General features: G+C 37.6%; 1 protein-coding gene across 1 annotated transcript in view; it reads left to right on the top strand.

Annotated features, from left to right (window-relative positions):
• Positions 1-337: 337 nt before the first annotated feature.
• Positions 338-18,218, top strand: part of LOC116267790 (twinkle homolog protein, chloroplastic/mitochondrial-like) — a 59,185-nt gene continuing 41,304 nt past the window's right edge. The window contains exons 1-12 of the mRNA XM_031649692.2: positions 338-821; positions 978-1,096; positions 9,693-9,748; positions 9,840-9,897; positions 10,309-10,443; positions 12,801-12,884; positions 12,959-13,039; positions 13,211-13,276; positions 13,357-13,473; positions 15,373-15,420; positions 15,501-15,586; positions 15,679-15,739. Coding sequence (XP_031505552.1) covers positions 437-821; positions 978-1,096; positions 9,693-9,748; positions 9,840-9,897; positions 10,309-10,443; positions 12,801-12,884; positions 12,959-13,039; positions 13,211-13,276; positions 13,357-13,473; positions 15,373-15,420; positions 15,501-15,586; positions 15,679-15,739 — 1,296 coding nt within the window. The 5' untranslated portion in view covers positions 338-436. The remainder of the gene's footprint in view (positions 822-977; positions 1,097-9,692; positions 9,749-9,839; positions 9,898-10,308; positions 10,444-12,800; positions 12,885-12,958; positions 13,040-13,210; positions 13,277-13,356; positions 13,474-15,372; positions 15,421-15,500; positions 15,587-15,678; positions 15,740-18,218) is intronic.

The following is an 18,218-nucleotide window of genomic DNA, read 5'->3' as shown; positions in this document are numbered from 1 at the left end:
AAACTATGTTGAACTTGGTTGGACTTAATGATATACAATCAGTTAAAACAATGCAACTTTACATTCTGATGAGCTTATTTGAGCCCCACAATTTTTTTAAAAATTCCATCACATGCCTTTCATCCACCGATTCCAATTTCAATCCACTCAATTACTTCCATAAAAACTTCGTACAAAAAAACAAACATTAAGCAAAAAAGGAATGAACCGCAAAATGGCCGTTGTATTGATTCCTAGAAATATCTCCATAATATTAATCCAAATCCAACGTTTTCAATCCATCATACGGCCCCATAGAGATTTCTGAAATGCTAACCCAAGGACTGCTTAACCACCGGTCTCCCGTCCAAAATCCTCTCCCTCGGTTGAAGATAAAACTTCGTCTTCGACCTTCGCCGTTGTCTAAGCAGCCTTTTCAAAAGATGCCCCAGCGGCTATGCTAGTCACCTCTTTCTCTCCTCTTTCCCTCCCTCCCTCCCTCCTTACCTCCCTTTTTAAACATACCCCTTCTCTTCCCTCCGGAAAACCCATTGTCATCTCCAACACCACGACCACCATCGCCGTCCTTCAAATGGTCCTTCCCTCCGTTATAGTAATGGGTTCTAAGTGCTTCATCAATCCCGCGCTCTATAGGCCCATCCCCCGCTCCTCCCTCCTCCTCCTTCAGCACGTTCATTCCCTTTGTGTGGATAGCCACCGTCTTGGAGGAGGAGGAGAAGGGCGTTCTATTTCTTTGGGGTTGAGCAACAAAAAGGCCATCCCCTCGGTTCGCTGGTTACCCATCCAAAGGCGGCTCTCCGCTTTCGTCGTGGGCAAGTCTGGTATGCCCATCCCCATTCGTCTCCCTCTCTTTCTCTTCCCTTCTCTCTCAATATATGCGCCCGTCTCTTTCTGTCTCATGTTCTTTCAGGAAAATCTCCCGACATCTCTCTCTCTCTTTCTGAAAGTCCACTTCTGTGATATTGCTGTTTGTTTAGGTGGCGCAGCTCTCAGGGAAGCGGAAACATTGCAAGCATTAAAAGAAAGATTGGAGAGTGAAGGAATTCCATTTGGTGAGTGCACAATTGGAGAATACAGCCGGATTCTATGCCCAAAGGTAACAATGTTTTTTTTTTGGTTTCTACTTTTTAAATCTTTGTTGGATATATAGGTAGGTGAGTCTGGATACTTGTTAACTTCCGTGTGGGTTTGCTCCTTGAAAATGCTAAACGTTAGCTCAACAAGTTGTTGCTTTCTCCATTGTCTGGAAAAAAGTAAACTTTTGGAGTTCTTATATGAGGAGAGTGGTTGTTTGGCCTCTCTTTTGTATTTCTGTACTTTATGTAAATGATTTATGGTATTAAACTTCTATTTTCTTTTTTTGAAACATTTGAAGGTTTTTCTCAACCTAGGTTCGTTTAAGTTCAACAAGTATTTTTTCAGGAGGTTGTTGAGCCCTTGGGGATTACCAACGGACCATGGAGGTGCATATTTAAGCGAGAACTAGCATCTCTTAGTGTGGTATCTTGATTATTTTCAGAACAAAAACAGATGGTTTTTCTTGGTTTTGATGAAATTGGAGTTTTATTTCATGCTAAAAAACAAGTTTTATGTTCATGGGCTTTTTTCCGTCCATACATAATGCAATAACATATGTCTTTTAACAAATTATTTGTTAAAACAAATTATACCGTCCCGTCGAAATAATCCGCCACAAAAATTATCAAACAAAAAGAAAATAAGCTTGCAGGGGCATTTGAATGCCACAGAAAAACATCTATGGATAGAATTTCTATCCATGGACCAAAAAAGTTCATCCGTGTGTGATTTGCACTGATATATATTTGTAGTAATCTCTCCCTCTGTTTGATACAATATGGATAAAAATCTAGAGACAAAAATATTGACTATTGTATCCAAATTCCAACCAATAACAATGGCATATGAGCACCAAATACAACAGTTGTTGTATCCTGCCTAATAATAGGCTGTGGTCAAAGACAAAAAAAATATCAAATCCGGGTGAGACACAGTCCTCATGGTTACAGAGCAAAACATTGTGAAACTTTTGGTACTAAACGAACGACCATTGAGACTAAAGAGCAAAGGAAACACTTACACAAGCAGCACTTAATAAAATGCAAAAAAATATATCCAACTCACCGGTTTTCGATTTAGATGAAACCAATCATAAGGATGCTTGAGCAAGTCCCTATTAATTTGGGACTATTTTAGCATGGTCTAGCATATTTTTGCCCCTTTTGGTGCTGAGCAGTAGCTGTCTAATTAAGTTTCAAAGAATTCAATTCCATAATGAAGAGAGTGAATCCAAAAGTGGACCTGCCTGATTCATAAAAAAGAATATACATGTGCCTCCATAAGCGCATAAAACCCAAAACTTCATCTAGCAATCTTATCGGATTGAATATGCTGATGAGCAGAGAACTCCAGCACTTCAAATATTGAAACCAAAAAAGACAGTACGCAACTCAACGGGGAAAATCTAAAATTTCAACAATTCCTTCTAGCAAACCTCTCCAGTCCTCCACTAGCAGCGAAGCTCCAAACCAAACAACTGAAGCCTTTTAAATCTGATGACTTTTCATCAACAAACCTTAAACAAAATGACACACCTCTAATGCCTTCCAGTCGACAAACCCTAAGACAAAATACTAATTCTGACCCTCATGGACAAACCAATGAAAAAAATATTGTAACAAATATTGCATTTTATTCAAAAAACACGGTAAATATGTTAAATATAACTCAGCCAAAATGTTCATCCAAACCGTAAGTTTTTGATTTTTGCATTTTCTCACTTTTTTTTGGTTTTTGCTGCATGTTAGGATTTCTTTTAAAATGTTCATCCAAACCGTAGGTTTTTGTTTTTTAAATGTATTAAAGAAGAGAGAGAGAGATGATTAATCAGAAAATTAAGTGTAATAAAGGAGAGAGAGAGTTGAAAAGTGCATGTAGTAATAGAGATTAATCATGTAATAAAGAGGAGAGAGAGATTAACTAGAAAATTAGATACAATAATGCAAAAAGAGAGAGAGAGAGAGAGATAGCCCGATTGCTCCTTAACGAAACCATAACCCCATAGCATTAACTCATCCATTAACTCAGCCTTTATTATCATGCGGCTGAGTTACGGTGTAGCATAGGGACCAACAAAATTTATTACATCATAATCCTACACATGGCTATTTACTTTCAATCTACTACTTTTCACCTACCATCCTATCATGTTTATGATTTTATCTAATCATTTTTCAATGACTTACTATTAATTTTATTTCTTTATTTTACTTTTACCTAATTTTTAGGCTTTTTAATTTATTTAATTTTTAAAAAAGATTTTCAAGATTTTCTTGAGAAATATATTGTAACCCTATTATATCTGAGAAATAACTTGCCATATAATACCCATCAATGATATATGTTACAATAGAACAAAATAAAACGAAAAATCAAATCTTGGTAGAAGAAAACGATGAAATACACAACCAATGAAACTTGAACACACTATCAACTGGAGTTGAAGAACCATAACTATGCGATGTTCTAGAAGAAGAAGGAGATCGAGTTTATGGTTGAAGGGATGAAATACACAACCAGCTGCATATAGGAGAAAGGCACATGAAATTGAGAGCGAGAGAGAGGGCTTATCAGAGAGGAAGGGCTGTTGCTGAAAACGTGACTGTAACAGTCACTAATGAAGCATATAACAGAAATAGGCTCTAAGGCCCAATGGAAAAGTATAAATCTTATTCAAATGAACACTGAATGGATGTAAAGCACAACTTAAATCTGTACAAAGAATAGTGGCCTATTTATATAAGAGAGAGAGCTGTACTAGCCGTTGGGAGTTGGGACTAGTTCCAACGGCTCATAAAAGAGCCGTTGGAACTAGCCAACAGCTTGAACAGAAACAAAATATAATAAGAAAATAAAAAATGTTACAACCTAACTATAGTAACATCTAACTAAGGCATACGAATATTAACCTATATTCATATATGTAATATACATATATAAACATAGGTAATATCTATATATAGCCTATTTCTTAACACCCCCCTTAAACCTATGGTGCTATCATCGAAAGTTTATTTAAAAAAAAGGTGAATCTGGGAGAACATAGAGTTTTTGTGAAGAAATCTGCCAGCTGAAATTCTGAGGAGACATATGGAAGCTTGATGGTTTTTTTCAAAAATTCTTCATGAACATAATGACAATCCATTTCGATATGCTTGGTTCGTTCATGGAAGGTTTGTTTCTTGGCAATATCTCTTGTTGTCGCAACACAAATCAGTGGGTTCTTCTATTCTTGTTCCCATATCGAGGATCATTTGATGAAGCCAGACAATTTCCATGGTTGTGGAGGCAACGACTTGATATTCAGCTTCAGTAGAAGAAAGAGAGATCTTCTGTTGCTTTTGCACTGCTATGATACGAGTGATTCTCCTAAAAAAATGCAAAACCCAGTAGTTGAGTGTCTATCATTTGGATCTCCTCCCCAATCTGCATCCGTATAAGCAATCAAGTTTAAAGAGGAAGAAGAAACCACAAATACTCCCTTATTTATTGTCCCTTTAATGTATCTAATGACACAAAGAATAACTCCCATATGAACCGTTGATGGAGCTTGTTGAAAAATGACTTACCGTATAAACTGCATGAGCAATATCAGGGCGAGTGATACTAAGATATATTAAGGATCCCACAAGCTGTTAGTAGGGAGTGGGATTAGTAAGAGGTAAGTAGTAGGGCTGACTTTATTTGTTCAAATTCGGGTCGTAGTCCTTGAAGAAATTGAAAAAATCTAAATTCATTGACTTCATCTCTTCTAATCCCATGACACTTACAATCCATTCCTAGTTTAGGATTAAGTTGATCTAACTCATTCCACACACTAGAGATTTCCATAAAATGATCTCTAACATTTTTCTCTCATTGTTTGATATTTTGGGTCTTTTGAATCAAAACATACTTCCGGGCCATATCTTTTTGGGTAAACATTCCTTTGATATATTCTCATACTTCACTTGCTTTTTCATAATACATAAGGTTTTGGGCAATTCTATGTTCAATACTTTCATAAATCCATTCTTTAATCCTAGAGGTCTTGGCTTCCCAATCATCTAATTTCTTATAATATTCATTCATAACATTTTGTCTTTCTTCCCCATCTAATTCTTTCACAATCCCATTTTCTACTTTGGTTAACTTGAGAGAAGGAGGGTACCTCTTATGAAACCCTATAAATATATATTTTTTTTATGTGCATCTCCACACATTTTACCCAAAGTGTGTAGTTGGTTTCATCAAGCTTGTATGGGGCATGATAGCTTCCTCTTTCCATTGAAATTTTGGAGTCCTCCATGAGACCAAGATTTTAAATAACAATCTCCAAGGAAGTCAAAATAAAAGTCCTTCTAGAAGTTTCACCAAACAGTTGGTGCACATTGACAGTAGTAGTCTTTAAGAAGCAGCAATAACAAGGCTTTTACTTCTTCAAACAAACAGAATTGAAGCCTGAATCTTGGTGCAAGCATGTACTGGGAATGCAGTGAAGGCAACTGCCTATATTCGGCAAAACAACTGATTGTGTTTGTCAAAAAGGTGAGCAGAAAAAAGATAAACAGTTTGTGCACCTGAAAGCTTGTATTTGACTCAATCTCGGCAATAACCAACTTCAGAAATCCTTCAACGAACCAGCAGCTCAAATCAGTAAAACAACTTCTAAAACTTCTTCAAGAAGCAGCCCAATGGCTTTGATACCATGAAAACGTAACTGTAACAGTCACTAATGAAGCATATAACAGAAATAGGCACTAAGGCCAAATGAAAAAATATAAATCTTATTTAAATGAACACTGAATGGCTGTAAAACATAGCTTAAATCTGTACAAATAATAGTGGCCTATTCATACAAGAGAGAGGGCTGAACTAGACGTTGGGACTAGTTTCAATGGCTCATAAAAGAGCCGTTGGAACTAGACAACGGCTATAACAGAAACAGAAAATAAAAAGAAAATAAAAAATGTTAAATCCTAACTATAGTAACATCTAACTAGGCATACAAATATTAACCTATATTCATATATGTAATATACATGCATAAACATAGGTAATATCTATATGTAACCTATTTCTTAACAGTTGCAAGACAAAAGCCCCATGGAGGTGGAGCTGCTGCAGAGAGGTGGTGCTGTGAGCAGCTGTTGCGGAGACTAATGCGGAGAGATGACGAGTTGAGAGAGCAAGCGAGAGACAAGCTTGGCCTAATGTTCAATTTTTTTTGTCCATGGATAAATGTTGGACCTATTGAGGTCAAACATTTTTCCATGGACCAACCATTCATCAAAACACTGTCAAGAGTGCGGACGTTTCATCCATGCATGATGGAGTGGGGACCAAACCACGGAACAAGGACATTGATACGTGGTTTGGTGATAAAGGAGCAAAATACCAACACAAGATATACGTGGTTTGGAGATATGCCTACATCCACGGTGAAAAGAGGAACACAATTTCACTATTAATAAAGTCAATGAGAGACTACATAGAGGCAATACAATAAATCCCCAAAACCCAAACAACAACAAAATAGGAACAGCAAGAAAGAGGGAACCCAAAGAGAACAAGAAAATATCTTCTCTCTTTTAAGGGGAACAAGTAAGAAAATACATCAAGAAATAGCCTCTAAATCAAAGATGAAGTCTTTACCGTAAGTAGAAAACCAAAGCTTTTCTTTCTCTTCTTCTTTCTCTCACATTTTTTGCAAGAAAGAAACTCTCACACCTGAATGCGTAAAAGGGGTGCATCTCCTTTATGGTTTTACAATTTTTTTTTCATAACTCTGCAAATTAAAGCTTATTACATAATGCCTCAAATGTGAAAAATATTTCTTTTCCCATGTGGGGTTCAAGGCACACACAACATTATGACTGATAGCAAGTAAGGACTCGAGTAACCGTGAAATGAGTCAAATAAAGAAAAATGGCATTTTACAATGAAGGCATTTGTTATTGGATAATAACTCACATGTTTATAGTGTGTTCCACATAAAAGGTTTCAAGTTTGTATGTATGTGTATATGTGTGTGTGACTGTATGTACATTTACAATTTTATATGAATTTATATAACATTATACACCACGTGGACATAAATATATACATATATGTTACATGTTTTCTTGTCTGTTTGTTTTATAAAATTTTTCAGTATTTTCATTTTTAATTAAGAGGAAGAGTTTTGTACGATGACCATTTGTCTGGCTGCTGGGCTGCTCTAATTACTAAAGTCCTAGCCATTGGAAGGTGCTATGTGACCTACTAACCTAAGAGAGAACACAAGAAAGAGAACTTGAGCCCGTGATACCGTTCAGTTGGTTAAGGTTGTATTTCCCATCCTAACCTACATTTATGCTGATGCAAAAGTTGGAGTCCATTATGATAACCTGTTGGGGTGGCTGGAACTTGGCTTTTTGGTCTATGTGAGAGTAACAAGTAATAGTGCCTTGCATGTTCCACTTCTTGTCCAACTTTAGTTGCAAATCGACTTATAACTATTTCTTTTTCAGAGGCAAAAACAAAGAAAATTAAAAAAAAATGGAGCAACTTACCTGAACAATGGAACATGATTTAGACTTTAGAGAATATAACCAACAGAACACTTATGAAGGGAGGAAGGGAAAAATCCCAGCGCACATAACTTTAGGCGTTCTATGTCCCACCCAAAACAAATTTTGGTTGGACCCAGCACAAAAAATGACCTCCCTAAAGATACAAGTGGTAGTGAATGTAGGCATCATGGCCTATCCCTAAAAGACCCTCTGGTTCCACTTAAACCAAATGCACTGTCAACTTAGGAAAGGCAACTAGTGACATGTAATAATCATTCACCTCATAGAACATCTGAAGGGGCTGCAACTGTTTCAGTTATATCCTGCCAAAAGGATATGTAGGTTGTACAAGAGCTCTAAAAGAAACATAAGTGTATTTCTAGCGACTGATACTTGTGACTGGATATGAAGGAAAAAAATTGAGGGATTTGGAAGGCCATAATGTTACATATCATCACCACCTAGAGGTATAAGCCATTGTGGAAGTTTGTTGTTGAACCATTTCTTCCTATTCTTGTCCCCTTGCTCAAAGAGCTCCTAGGGCTTCATGGCGTAATCCTCCAGCCACATATCCTTGGCCTCGTCGTATGCCTTTGGGTCTTCCCATTTAGAACCTACAGCGAGACTGGGTGCTCTCAGCAAAGATCATTTCTTTCTTTCGCAAACATTCACCAAGGGAATGTGGGGTTTCTCTCTTTTAGGAAGTCACTTTCTCAAAGGAAAAATCCTTAGTGTTAGGGTGAGCTCCTTCTCCAACCTTCAGCCTCCTTGCTAACCTCTCTCAGCAATGCATTAGGTCTTAAATATCTCCATTTTCCTTGTCCATTTGATAAGTCATTCTTTTGGACATTCTTTTGGAATGTAGAGTCCCAGCAGACTTTTGCTTTCTTGTCTTTGCTTAGGGACTCCCTTTGCTCCATCCTTGTTTGTTGGACCATAGCCTTGTTACAAATTCTGACGTGTGAGGAGGCTTTTGGAGGATATGCAACATCCCTTGCTCTCTATGAGAAATTACGTGAGAACTTCTGGTTTTTCAATTCTAATCCTAGATCTTAGGGCTTGCCTTCATTGCTATTAGCATTAGTCTTCTAAATGGTCAAAACTTGTTTGCTTGCTTGGTGGCCCTTTTCATGTGAAGGTTTGTTTAGTTACTATCATCCTTCCACTGAGGATGCACCATTGTGCTCCCCCCTTGGATAGTTGTTCTGCTACATTTTGATGGTTGAATCACTTCTGCTTGTTCTTCTGCTTCAGCCAGCCATTTTCTCCTCTTGGTGTTTCTCTGACCCAGTGTCCCCACTTCCATGTCTCTATGGCGATTTTATGATGTGCTTTTATTAGCTTTAATTCTGCCTGCATTGTTGCTTGTGACATAGAAATCAACTGTCTTGGTGCCCTTGCTTCTTTCTCATGTTGCATCTTCAGGAGAGGCATGTGTATAGGCTGCAGCTTTGTGTGATTACCTTTGGTCCTTGGGCAAGTTGAATATCTCCTTGTCAACCAATTCTCCTGTCTGATGGCTTCTTGTTGGTCATCCATACCGAACAAACTTTTCTATATTTTATCATGTGTCTCTTGGGCTAGCCATTGTAGTGTAACCAGGTTAAGCAAAAAGTGGGCACATTTTGAGATTTCAAAAAACACAAGTGTCAGTCTAGGATTAAGCTATAGCACGAGGATGGATTCAGGAGAAAGCTGTAAGAGAGGAGAAGATAAAGTAAATGATATCATTGATCATGTTAACATTAGTTTGATTATGTCCTTGATATGTCATGCTAAGTGAAGCCTTTGTGTGAGATAGCACGATAGACATGCATCTTATCATTGTTCAACTGTTGATTTTACTGAAAATTATGCATTTGACATTCTTATCTGACAATTTTTCCTGTAGTGTGAATTACATGAAACAACCATAGCAGTTCAAAAAGGATTTCTGCAATCAAAATATATTGCACCATTGCCATCTAAAATTCTGATACTTGAAATTAGTCTCTTCATCTATTGGAAATCAATACATATATAGAATTTTGCTATTTTGTAAGGTTATTGTGTCCAGTTAATGTAATAATGTATTCTTCACAGTGTCAAGGTGGGAGCTCACAGGAAAAAAGCTTCTCTGTTTTTATTCGTGAAGACGGGTCAGTTGCTTCTCCTTTCACCTAAAATAAATATAATGTTTTATATCCTCATGTTCAACCATCTGGTGTTTTGTGCTTCCTGGGTATGCAGAAATTTGGCAACCTGGGCATGTTTTAGAGCTAAATGTGGGTGGAAGGGTCATGTCCAAGTAAGCATACTTCTAAATTTTAAACACAGTACCATCTAGCTTATTTACTTTTTGAAATGGTTCGCGACTGCGTTCAACCAAGTACATTTAACAACTATTTGGGTATGTTTTATTTGACATAATTTGGAATGATATGCAGTGCTGGCGTGACCTGAAACATATGATCATTATAAACTAATTCTGATCATTTAGTGTTTTTAGTAATATTTCAATATGCTTTTATATATAAAAATGTCAATGAATATCTTTTATTGATAAAAAATTCCTCTTGGTCGCACTACATTAATGATAAAGTTGAGTGGCAATGTAGCTGTTGGTCATAGTCATACCCATTCCCATATTTTTGTTTCATAAAGAATAGTAGCAGTTGAGATTGTTTGTAGTTTCTCATCTTTCTATTGTTGATTTCAGGCGTCTAAAGGTTTGAGTGCATATCGTCCTAAGCAAACTAATGGATCTTGCAGTGATGATGAACAGTCACCTGTAACACAGCCAAATAGGATACTTACAGAAAACGGCCTTAAGCTAGCTCCACTTGGTGATGAGGTTGGTCAGTAATGCACATTACCTCGTATCTTCAAATTAGTGCAATGCTATCTAAATATTGGAAAATTCTCCGTGAGCATCTTTTGTTGACAATGCTTGTCTCTGCTTACGATGTATGCTTGGTTTTTATTTTGTCTGGTTTCTTCCACTCTCTGGTAACAAGTCAAAGATTTCACAAACTAAGATTGTTAGTATTCATTCACTAATATATTTTCCCCGCTCTGCTTCTTTTTCATTTCTTTTGCACATAGAGCTAGAAGTTTAATAAATCGTTGCCCTTAAATGGGTTATTTTGGTTGAATAGGATTCTAGTTAATAGGCTGATTCTGTCCCTCACTCATGAGTCATGACTGATGAGGCTAGAGTTTGGCTCCTCTAAATTCAATTGCTAGGATTAGGATTGACTTGGACATGCCAAATGAGTTCTTCCAGACACTTCTGGGAATTGAAGACAAGGAAGAAGGTTCAGGTAAATGGCCATCTCAGTATGTCAAAAAAGCATTAGTTGACATCTAGTTTCTCTACAGACCCTCAAAAGACAGTTGGACTTTAGGTGGCTTCTGGACTAATCACCTAGTTTTAGCCAAAGAAATGAATCTTAGAAGCTATGTTTGAGCAAGTTGTTAGAGATAAAATGTATAATTATGACTGTGAGAACATTAGTGTGTATAACATCATATAGTGTTGCAAAATTGTAGAAACTTTCTGGGACTCTGTGAGCATCTTTGAATCTCTATAGACATGTTTAACCATTTTAGTTCTGGATAATATCTACAGCTACTGTGAATAATATCTACTACTGTCTTTTATCCTTTATATTTAGGCATGGACTTGGCATCAATATTAGGCATTCATATGAAGTGTCAGACATGGTAAAGAACAAACGGACACACACACATCCATCACTCCCTTGACCCTTTTCCTCTTTCTGAAATTAAGGGAGAAGGTGACAATACCTTCTCCTTTGCTCTTATGAGAAGAAGAGTGGTAGAGGGGGTGATTTGATGGTTTCCTAATTTAATAGAAGCAGTGCTCACCTTCTACTGCCAAATCAGGAAAAACTATGTTGTCCAGCTCCTTTTTTCTTGTTTAATAGAACAAGAGAAAAATACAGACTCTCTCTCTAATAAGAAAGAGGCATTATATGAGAAAGTGGGAAAGGGCAAACACTTCCTACTCTTTCTCTCTTGAAATTGAGGTCATGGTTGAATGGTGGAGAGGTCTAATGCAGACCTATTATCTTGACTGTACCGAAATAGCCTCCACAATTTCCTTTTAAACTGGATGGCTTCTTCAAAAAATTCTTTAGGACCATTAGGGAAGTAATAGAAAGGGGAAGAGATGGTTTTGATGTGTGGCATGCTAAACTTTCTTTTCCACCATCCAAAAACGCCCAAGGGAGAAGTCACATTGCTTTCTCTTCTCCTCTTCTCAAAATCAAAATAACAGGGAAAGAGGAGATAACTGTCTTTTTTTGTTTTTTTTTTTGTTTTCACAGCGGTCATCTTGTATTTGCTAAATGAGAAAATTTGTGTTAACCTACCTCCTTTCCTTGTTTGACAGAAAGAAGAGGCTCTCTCTCTCCTTTCTCGAATCAGATAAATGGTCCAGTTGTCCGCTGGAGTTGTGGGTGGTACCAAATAATTACTTTTAACAAGTAGTCCAGGGTTCGAGGACTCGTGCAGGATGATGGTGTAATCAGAGAAAAGGAGTGGAAGTTTCATCTTTTGCTTGCTGCCCAAAGTTTTCTAGAAGAGAGAATAAGGGTGAGAATGAGAAGTCAGCTCCTATTTCTCCTTGCTCCTTTGTTGGGGGGGGGGGGGTGGGGAGGAGGGGGAGGGAGAGAGAATTGAAAAAATGATTGGGTGGGTGCCTGACATTGTTGTAGAGGTGTTGAATAAGATAGGTTTTACCACTCTGACGCTAGTATATCAGAACCTCATTAACTTGATGGGAGGCCCAAGATTTTTTTTTTAGTGAATGGATGTGAGTAATTATGAACTAATCGCCTACCACTAGTTGTTAGTGCTAACTGTCAAGCATTCATCTAAGTAGCATGTCTTATCAAACTTCATAAAGGATAAAATAATTGGCATTTAAGAATACTTTTTGTGAAGGAGCCGTGCTGATACCTTTGATTCTTATTTTTTACAATCGAAATAAAAAAAAAAGGTTTCTATCCTCCAAAATAGAAGCCTCGCTTTAATAGAAACCTGGTCTTAAGGAGAAAAATGAATGTCGAAAAATTCCAGATCTGCCCTGTCATCTAGTGCCCTTTTATCTTTTCTTTTGAAGGATAAGTGTATTATGATCTCTTCTAGTGTCTGATCTCCATCATCTTTTACCTCTTTTTGCAGATACTTAGATATTTTTCTGAGAGAATGATTTCTGGAGCAACTTTGAGAAGAAATGGAGTTATGCAGACTTTAAGAGACAATGAGGTTCTTGTCACTGTTTGCATTTCAGTATTTAGGAATTTTGGTATATCATCTGATTGTCTGTCTTCTTTCCATAGGTTGTTATTGCATTCCCATATCGAAAGAATGGACAGATTGTTAGCTGCAAATATCGTGGTTCCAATAAAAAATTCTGGCAGGTTTTGCTAACAATTCAGAAACTTCCACTGTATTAATGAAATACTGCATCTGTGCACGTGTGTGCAAACTTGCATGTGCATGTATGTGTGTGTGTTAGATAGAGAGAGAGGGTTTGGACTTTGAAGTTCATCTGCATTTGAATTAATCTGCTAACATGTTCTTCCATGAAGGAAAGGAATTCTGAGAAGATACTCTATGGGCTGGAAGATATCAAATTAGCAAAAGATATTATCATCGTAATGCCTCTCAGAGTCTTTTTATTGGCATTAATTCTTTATATTTCATGCCCTTCATTGCCTACGAAATTGATATGTAGGTTGAGGGGGAAATTGACAAGCTTTCAATGGAGGAAGCAGGTTTTCTCAATTGTGTGAGTGTTCCTGATGGTGCTCCACCACGGGTTTCAGAGAAAGAATTGCCTCCTTGGGAACAGGTTCGTCCAATTATACAAACTGAAATTGGCCTCTGCTTATTAAGGCTAATTATTAGGGGTTTTGTTCTTTCTATCTGCTCATGTCCCTTGTGCCACTTGGATGTCCATTCTTGATTTCTTTTTGTCTTATACATGCTTAATAACTATTCATTTGCTACCTAATGCATTTTGTTTTTTTATGAAAATCTAATGTATAAAGCATGTCAGTTTGAAAAGTACATAAAACTCTTTGACACCTTTTTTTCCAATTTTCTAATTATTAAGTTGAACTTTGAATAGAATTTAGAAAGTGGAAAGTTTCTGTGAAACTCTGTACTTCGCATTTTTGCATTGGTAGGATGGTTTTGTGATTCATTTGTTTTACTTTCTCAAGTTAGGGAAGGAATATTGATAGGTCTAAGCCTAAATTTTCTGCCATACGCTTGTGGTCAGTTTTAGGTTTAAAAAAGTTACAAATGCCCAAATATTTGCCTCGATTCTATCATGACATCTCAAAGACATGGTCAACGTAGCCATTAGCACTGGACACAAATGAAGTCATGCTAAGCCAGGCAGCCTCCCATCCCCTTTTTGGTAAATATTACTTGTAGAATATCTTGTAGTGGGACCATTTAATATCTTTGTATTCTTATCCACAAACTTGTGCTTGTATGTCCTGGATTGGATGTCTATGCTTGCACATATATATAACTATTTTTCAAGGTTATCCTAGCTTTATAGCATTTCATGATCATAACAAGTGCTTGCACCATGGAAATGTGTATATGGTGTTGATACTGTGGCTAGGAAAGATGCTGGGAATGCCTTTCCTAACAACCCTTATTAATGAAGGTATGTTGGAATAGCTATTTGTTCTTGATTACATGCCAACTGCTGGCTGGGCAGGATCATCTGGCTCTGCTATATGATGCATCTTGTGTGAAAGGCTATCCGTATTGGCATTAGAAACTTGAAGAATTGCAGGTTTAACTAGCGTATGTATTAAAATATCTTGATATCATTCTAAAAAAAAAATCTCAACAAACAGAGCCCTATCATAAGATATAGCTTCTATTGGCTGTATCATATGATAGAGCCAATACGGAAATGATACATAAATTCATAGTCACAAATAACGTTTTGGAGTTTTAAATGGCAAGGTTTTTCTCGGGTATAATACGACGAGCTTGAGAAAAACGAAAAAAATATGGTAAGTTTATAAAAGTTTAAAAAACTAAAAATGGAGGAAAAATAAAATAAGTGAGAAAATAATAACACAAACATCAAAAGATAAGTAGATTTGCAACAAATAAAAAATAGAAAATAAAAAAAACTGTTTGGCATTAAAAAATGAAAAAAATGAAAAAAAATGAAAAAACGTGTTAAAAACGCTTTAAAAATGCGTTTTTTTTTATTTTGAACGTTTAAAAAAACGTTAAAAATAAAAAAACGCATTTTAAAGCGTTTTTAACACGTTTTTGCATTTTCGTTTCTTAAAGTTTTAAACGAGATTTAATTTTCTTGCGCTTTTTTCAGCAATAACTTGTTTTTTGTGACTATGATACATATGCATTTTATGTATCATGTCCGTATCGTATAGGTTTTTCCAAGCTATATGATATGCATTGTAAGATATGGCTCCGAATCATAGGATACAAATAACATGGATTCTATTACATGGTATGGTGCAACTAAATAAACGAATATGGAATTAGCATGACAAAGTAACTAGTTGATTCTTCCAGTCAACTACAATAATGCTACCGTTACTATGTTGCTGACCACAAGCAAAAACACTTGGATAGGCTCGGTATTCTTTCTATGATGTTGTTTTGTGTTTGCATTCTTTTGGATATTGAGTTTATACTTTATAGTTGGTAATTGGATTTGTCTAACATTTTTTTCTAACTATGGTCATAGGATAAGAAGTATCGGTACTTGTGGAATTGCAAGGAATATCTTGACAAGGTATCTCTTCATGTAAAAGTTTGTCTCAGGCTGCTTTTGTGACAACTCATTTAATTCTATAGAATTGCTACTCCTTTTAGGCTTCTCGTGTCATCTTAGCCACAGATGCTGACCAACCTGGGCAAGCTCTTGCAGAAGAGATAGCTCGACGCCTTGGCAAGGAGAGGTCCTTCTTCTTTTCCAATTACTCCTTCTCTATTGTGTAGATGTGCTTAAAAGTTATTAGGCAGCATGCTCATTCTTGCTTTAATTTGACAGATGCTGGCGCATTAAGTGGCCAAAAAAGAATGAGAATGATGTGTGCAAGGATGCAAACGAGGTACTAGTGGTTCCATTTTCAATTTGGGATGTAATTCATCTCCCAGTAATTCATCAAAACTCACAGAATGCAAACTAGATAACCAGTTTTCTTAAATATCTGTTTTCTTCTTTTTTTCCCCCCTATTTTCATAAGTACAACAAAAGATGTACTTTCTATTTATTGTACATCATTTTAATATGGTTGAAAGCAGGGTTGCTTAAATGGTAAACATGTTTAAGGATACATATATCATATTTTCAAGGACTGACCTATTAGGTTTTCAATATCAGTCTAGGTGAATCATCATTGCTTAGTTCTGCAGAAAACAAAAAGGAAGGAGAAGAAGGATGCATACAAAGGTAGAGGCAGCACCATTAGGGCAATGCTTCCTAAGCCTATTCTTTCATTAAGAGCATGAATTGCACTCAGAACAGACATGCCCACCAATACAATAATCAAATACAAGGTGCCATTAATGAACTAGTTAAAGACATGTTAAAATAGAAGATTCACTTGCTCAGATGTGTCTAGGTCTGGATCCAGATCCAGACACGTCCTCATCTCATATAATAACATGACCAATCAATTCTTTAGCCTGTTGTAGCTAGTGGATCTGTAAAAAATTTGGCCATTTTTCACTTGTGTAGTACCATCGGATTGTCATTTTTGTAGCCCCCTATGTTAATAAAGGCTTGTCCATGTGTTTGCAGACTAAATTGGTTTAGAGGTGCATCTTAGTAAAACTACACATACCATTGTGTATGTAAAGTTGTAAACATAAATTTATGTTATAGACATGAATGCCCTTTCTTACACTTGTAAAATACAAGATGAGTATTAAAGCACATATGCTCACATGCTCAATAAAAAGTGCACCTATGACTAACGTTTTTGTATTTGGTCCCGATCCCAACACATACTACCTTCTTAACACCCTCCCTCACATTGTACATAGTCTTTATATGCACGATTTGCCTTTCAGGAACCAAAATTTGTGCCTGATCAATCGTTTAGTGAACAGATCTGCCACTTGATTCTTCATCTGAATATGCTGACGATCAATTACATCACTTTCCACCTTTGGTTGACAAAATGTTGATCTATTTGTATGTGCTTTCTATGATGGTGATGTATAGAGTTAAATGCGATATTAATTGCACATTGATTTTCACAACAATAAGGAGCAATCAATATATTCTCCCAGGTCTCCCATTAAATGCTGTACCCATGTGATGTGAGTCTGGTCTAGGTGTGCTTCGAGGACCCCAAGGTGAAGCTCGGCCAGGGGTGGCAGGGCTGCCCTGCAGCTGTGGTTGGGTGCGGCCACGCCTGGTAAAACAACTACTTTGCTTGGCCATACTTTTGGCTGTTGGAAGAACGTTTAATTATAAGCTCACAACCCAAATTTCAGCTTGATCTGACCAAAAGAGGGAGTTATGGCCTCGGAAGTCGGCAGACTGAGTGTCGAACAGATGGCATGCACAGAAGCAGGTTCTGGCTGATGACGGTGATAGCCGTCTTGTTTGAACTCCAATCGAGGCGTGCAATAGCTTGTTGGAAAGATAATTTAGAGGGCTTTCCAACGAGTATAGGCACACATTGATACAATGTAGTTTGCTTGAGTCCGCTGCTAAAGATGATGCCTGAATTTGGATTTCTGCAGAACAGAATCTTGGCTTTGGAAAAATGGCGGTCAGATGAATCAATGACATCTTACCCGTCCAAACTTCGATCAAGGTGTGTAATATCTCGTTGGAAGGCTAATTTCAAGAGCTTTCCAACGACTAGAGGCTCGTGAAGATCTAACGTCGTTTGCTTAGGACAATTCGTTGGGGAAGTGACGCCTAAATATGGTTTTCTGCAGAACCGGATCTGTAGGTCTTTCGATAAAGTTGGATCTTGTTATTGAAGGAGTAGATAGGGGCCTAACACACACAATTCCGTGAGATGGTGAGAGAGCTCCGCTTCCAAGGCAGAGTTGTGGATGAAGTAGCTGTGCGGTCTCTTCACACACGGCGAAGCTCCGTCCAACATGGAGTTGCAACTGTTGGACCTTACAAGGCGGTGGTGGACAGCTGGCATGCAACTTGGGATTTGAGACAGTGATAAAGTGGGGCGGTTCCACACATAGGACGACAGCAGTCGCAGCTGGTCGGAGGTGGCAGTGCTCAGGTAGGACATGGCAAGGGGGAAGGAACCAAGCTTATGAGATGGCTCAAGCATGGTTGCACCAAAGTTTGTTGGCAGGCTGCCTAGTGCTGGCTGGGCTGGCGGTGGCTCGGACCTAGTAAACTACTTGGCTTGGTCTGAGCTCTGGTGTGGCAGCGAGTTGGACAAGCTGCGGTGGCCGCCATTGCAGCCCGACTGCGGGCAAGACTCCAGAGGTTGGGTGCTTGCTGCAGCCATTTGGCCTCTTGAAGTTCTCCAGTTGCGGCTCATCGGGCATGGCTGATAGTGGCTGAGCCAAGGGACGAGGAAATGGATGCAGCCCAAGGAG

The sequence above is a fragment of the Nymphaea colorata genome, chromosome 14 (genome assembly GCF_008831285.2).
Source record: "Nymphaea colorata isolate Beijing-Zhang1983 chromosome 14, ASM883128v2, whole genome shotgun sequence".
NCBI lineage: Eukaryota > Viridiplantae > Streptophyta > Magnoliopsida > Nymphaeales > Nymphaeaceae > Nymphaea > Nymphaea colorata.
This window is presented reverse-complemented; position numbering and strand designations above follow the sequence as displayed.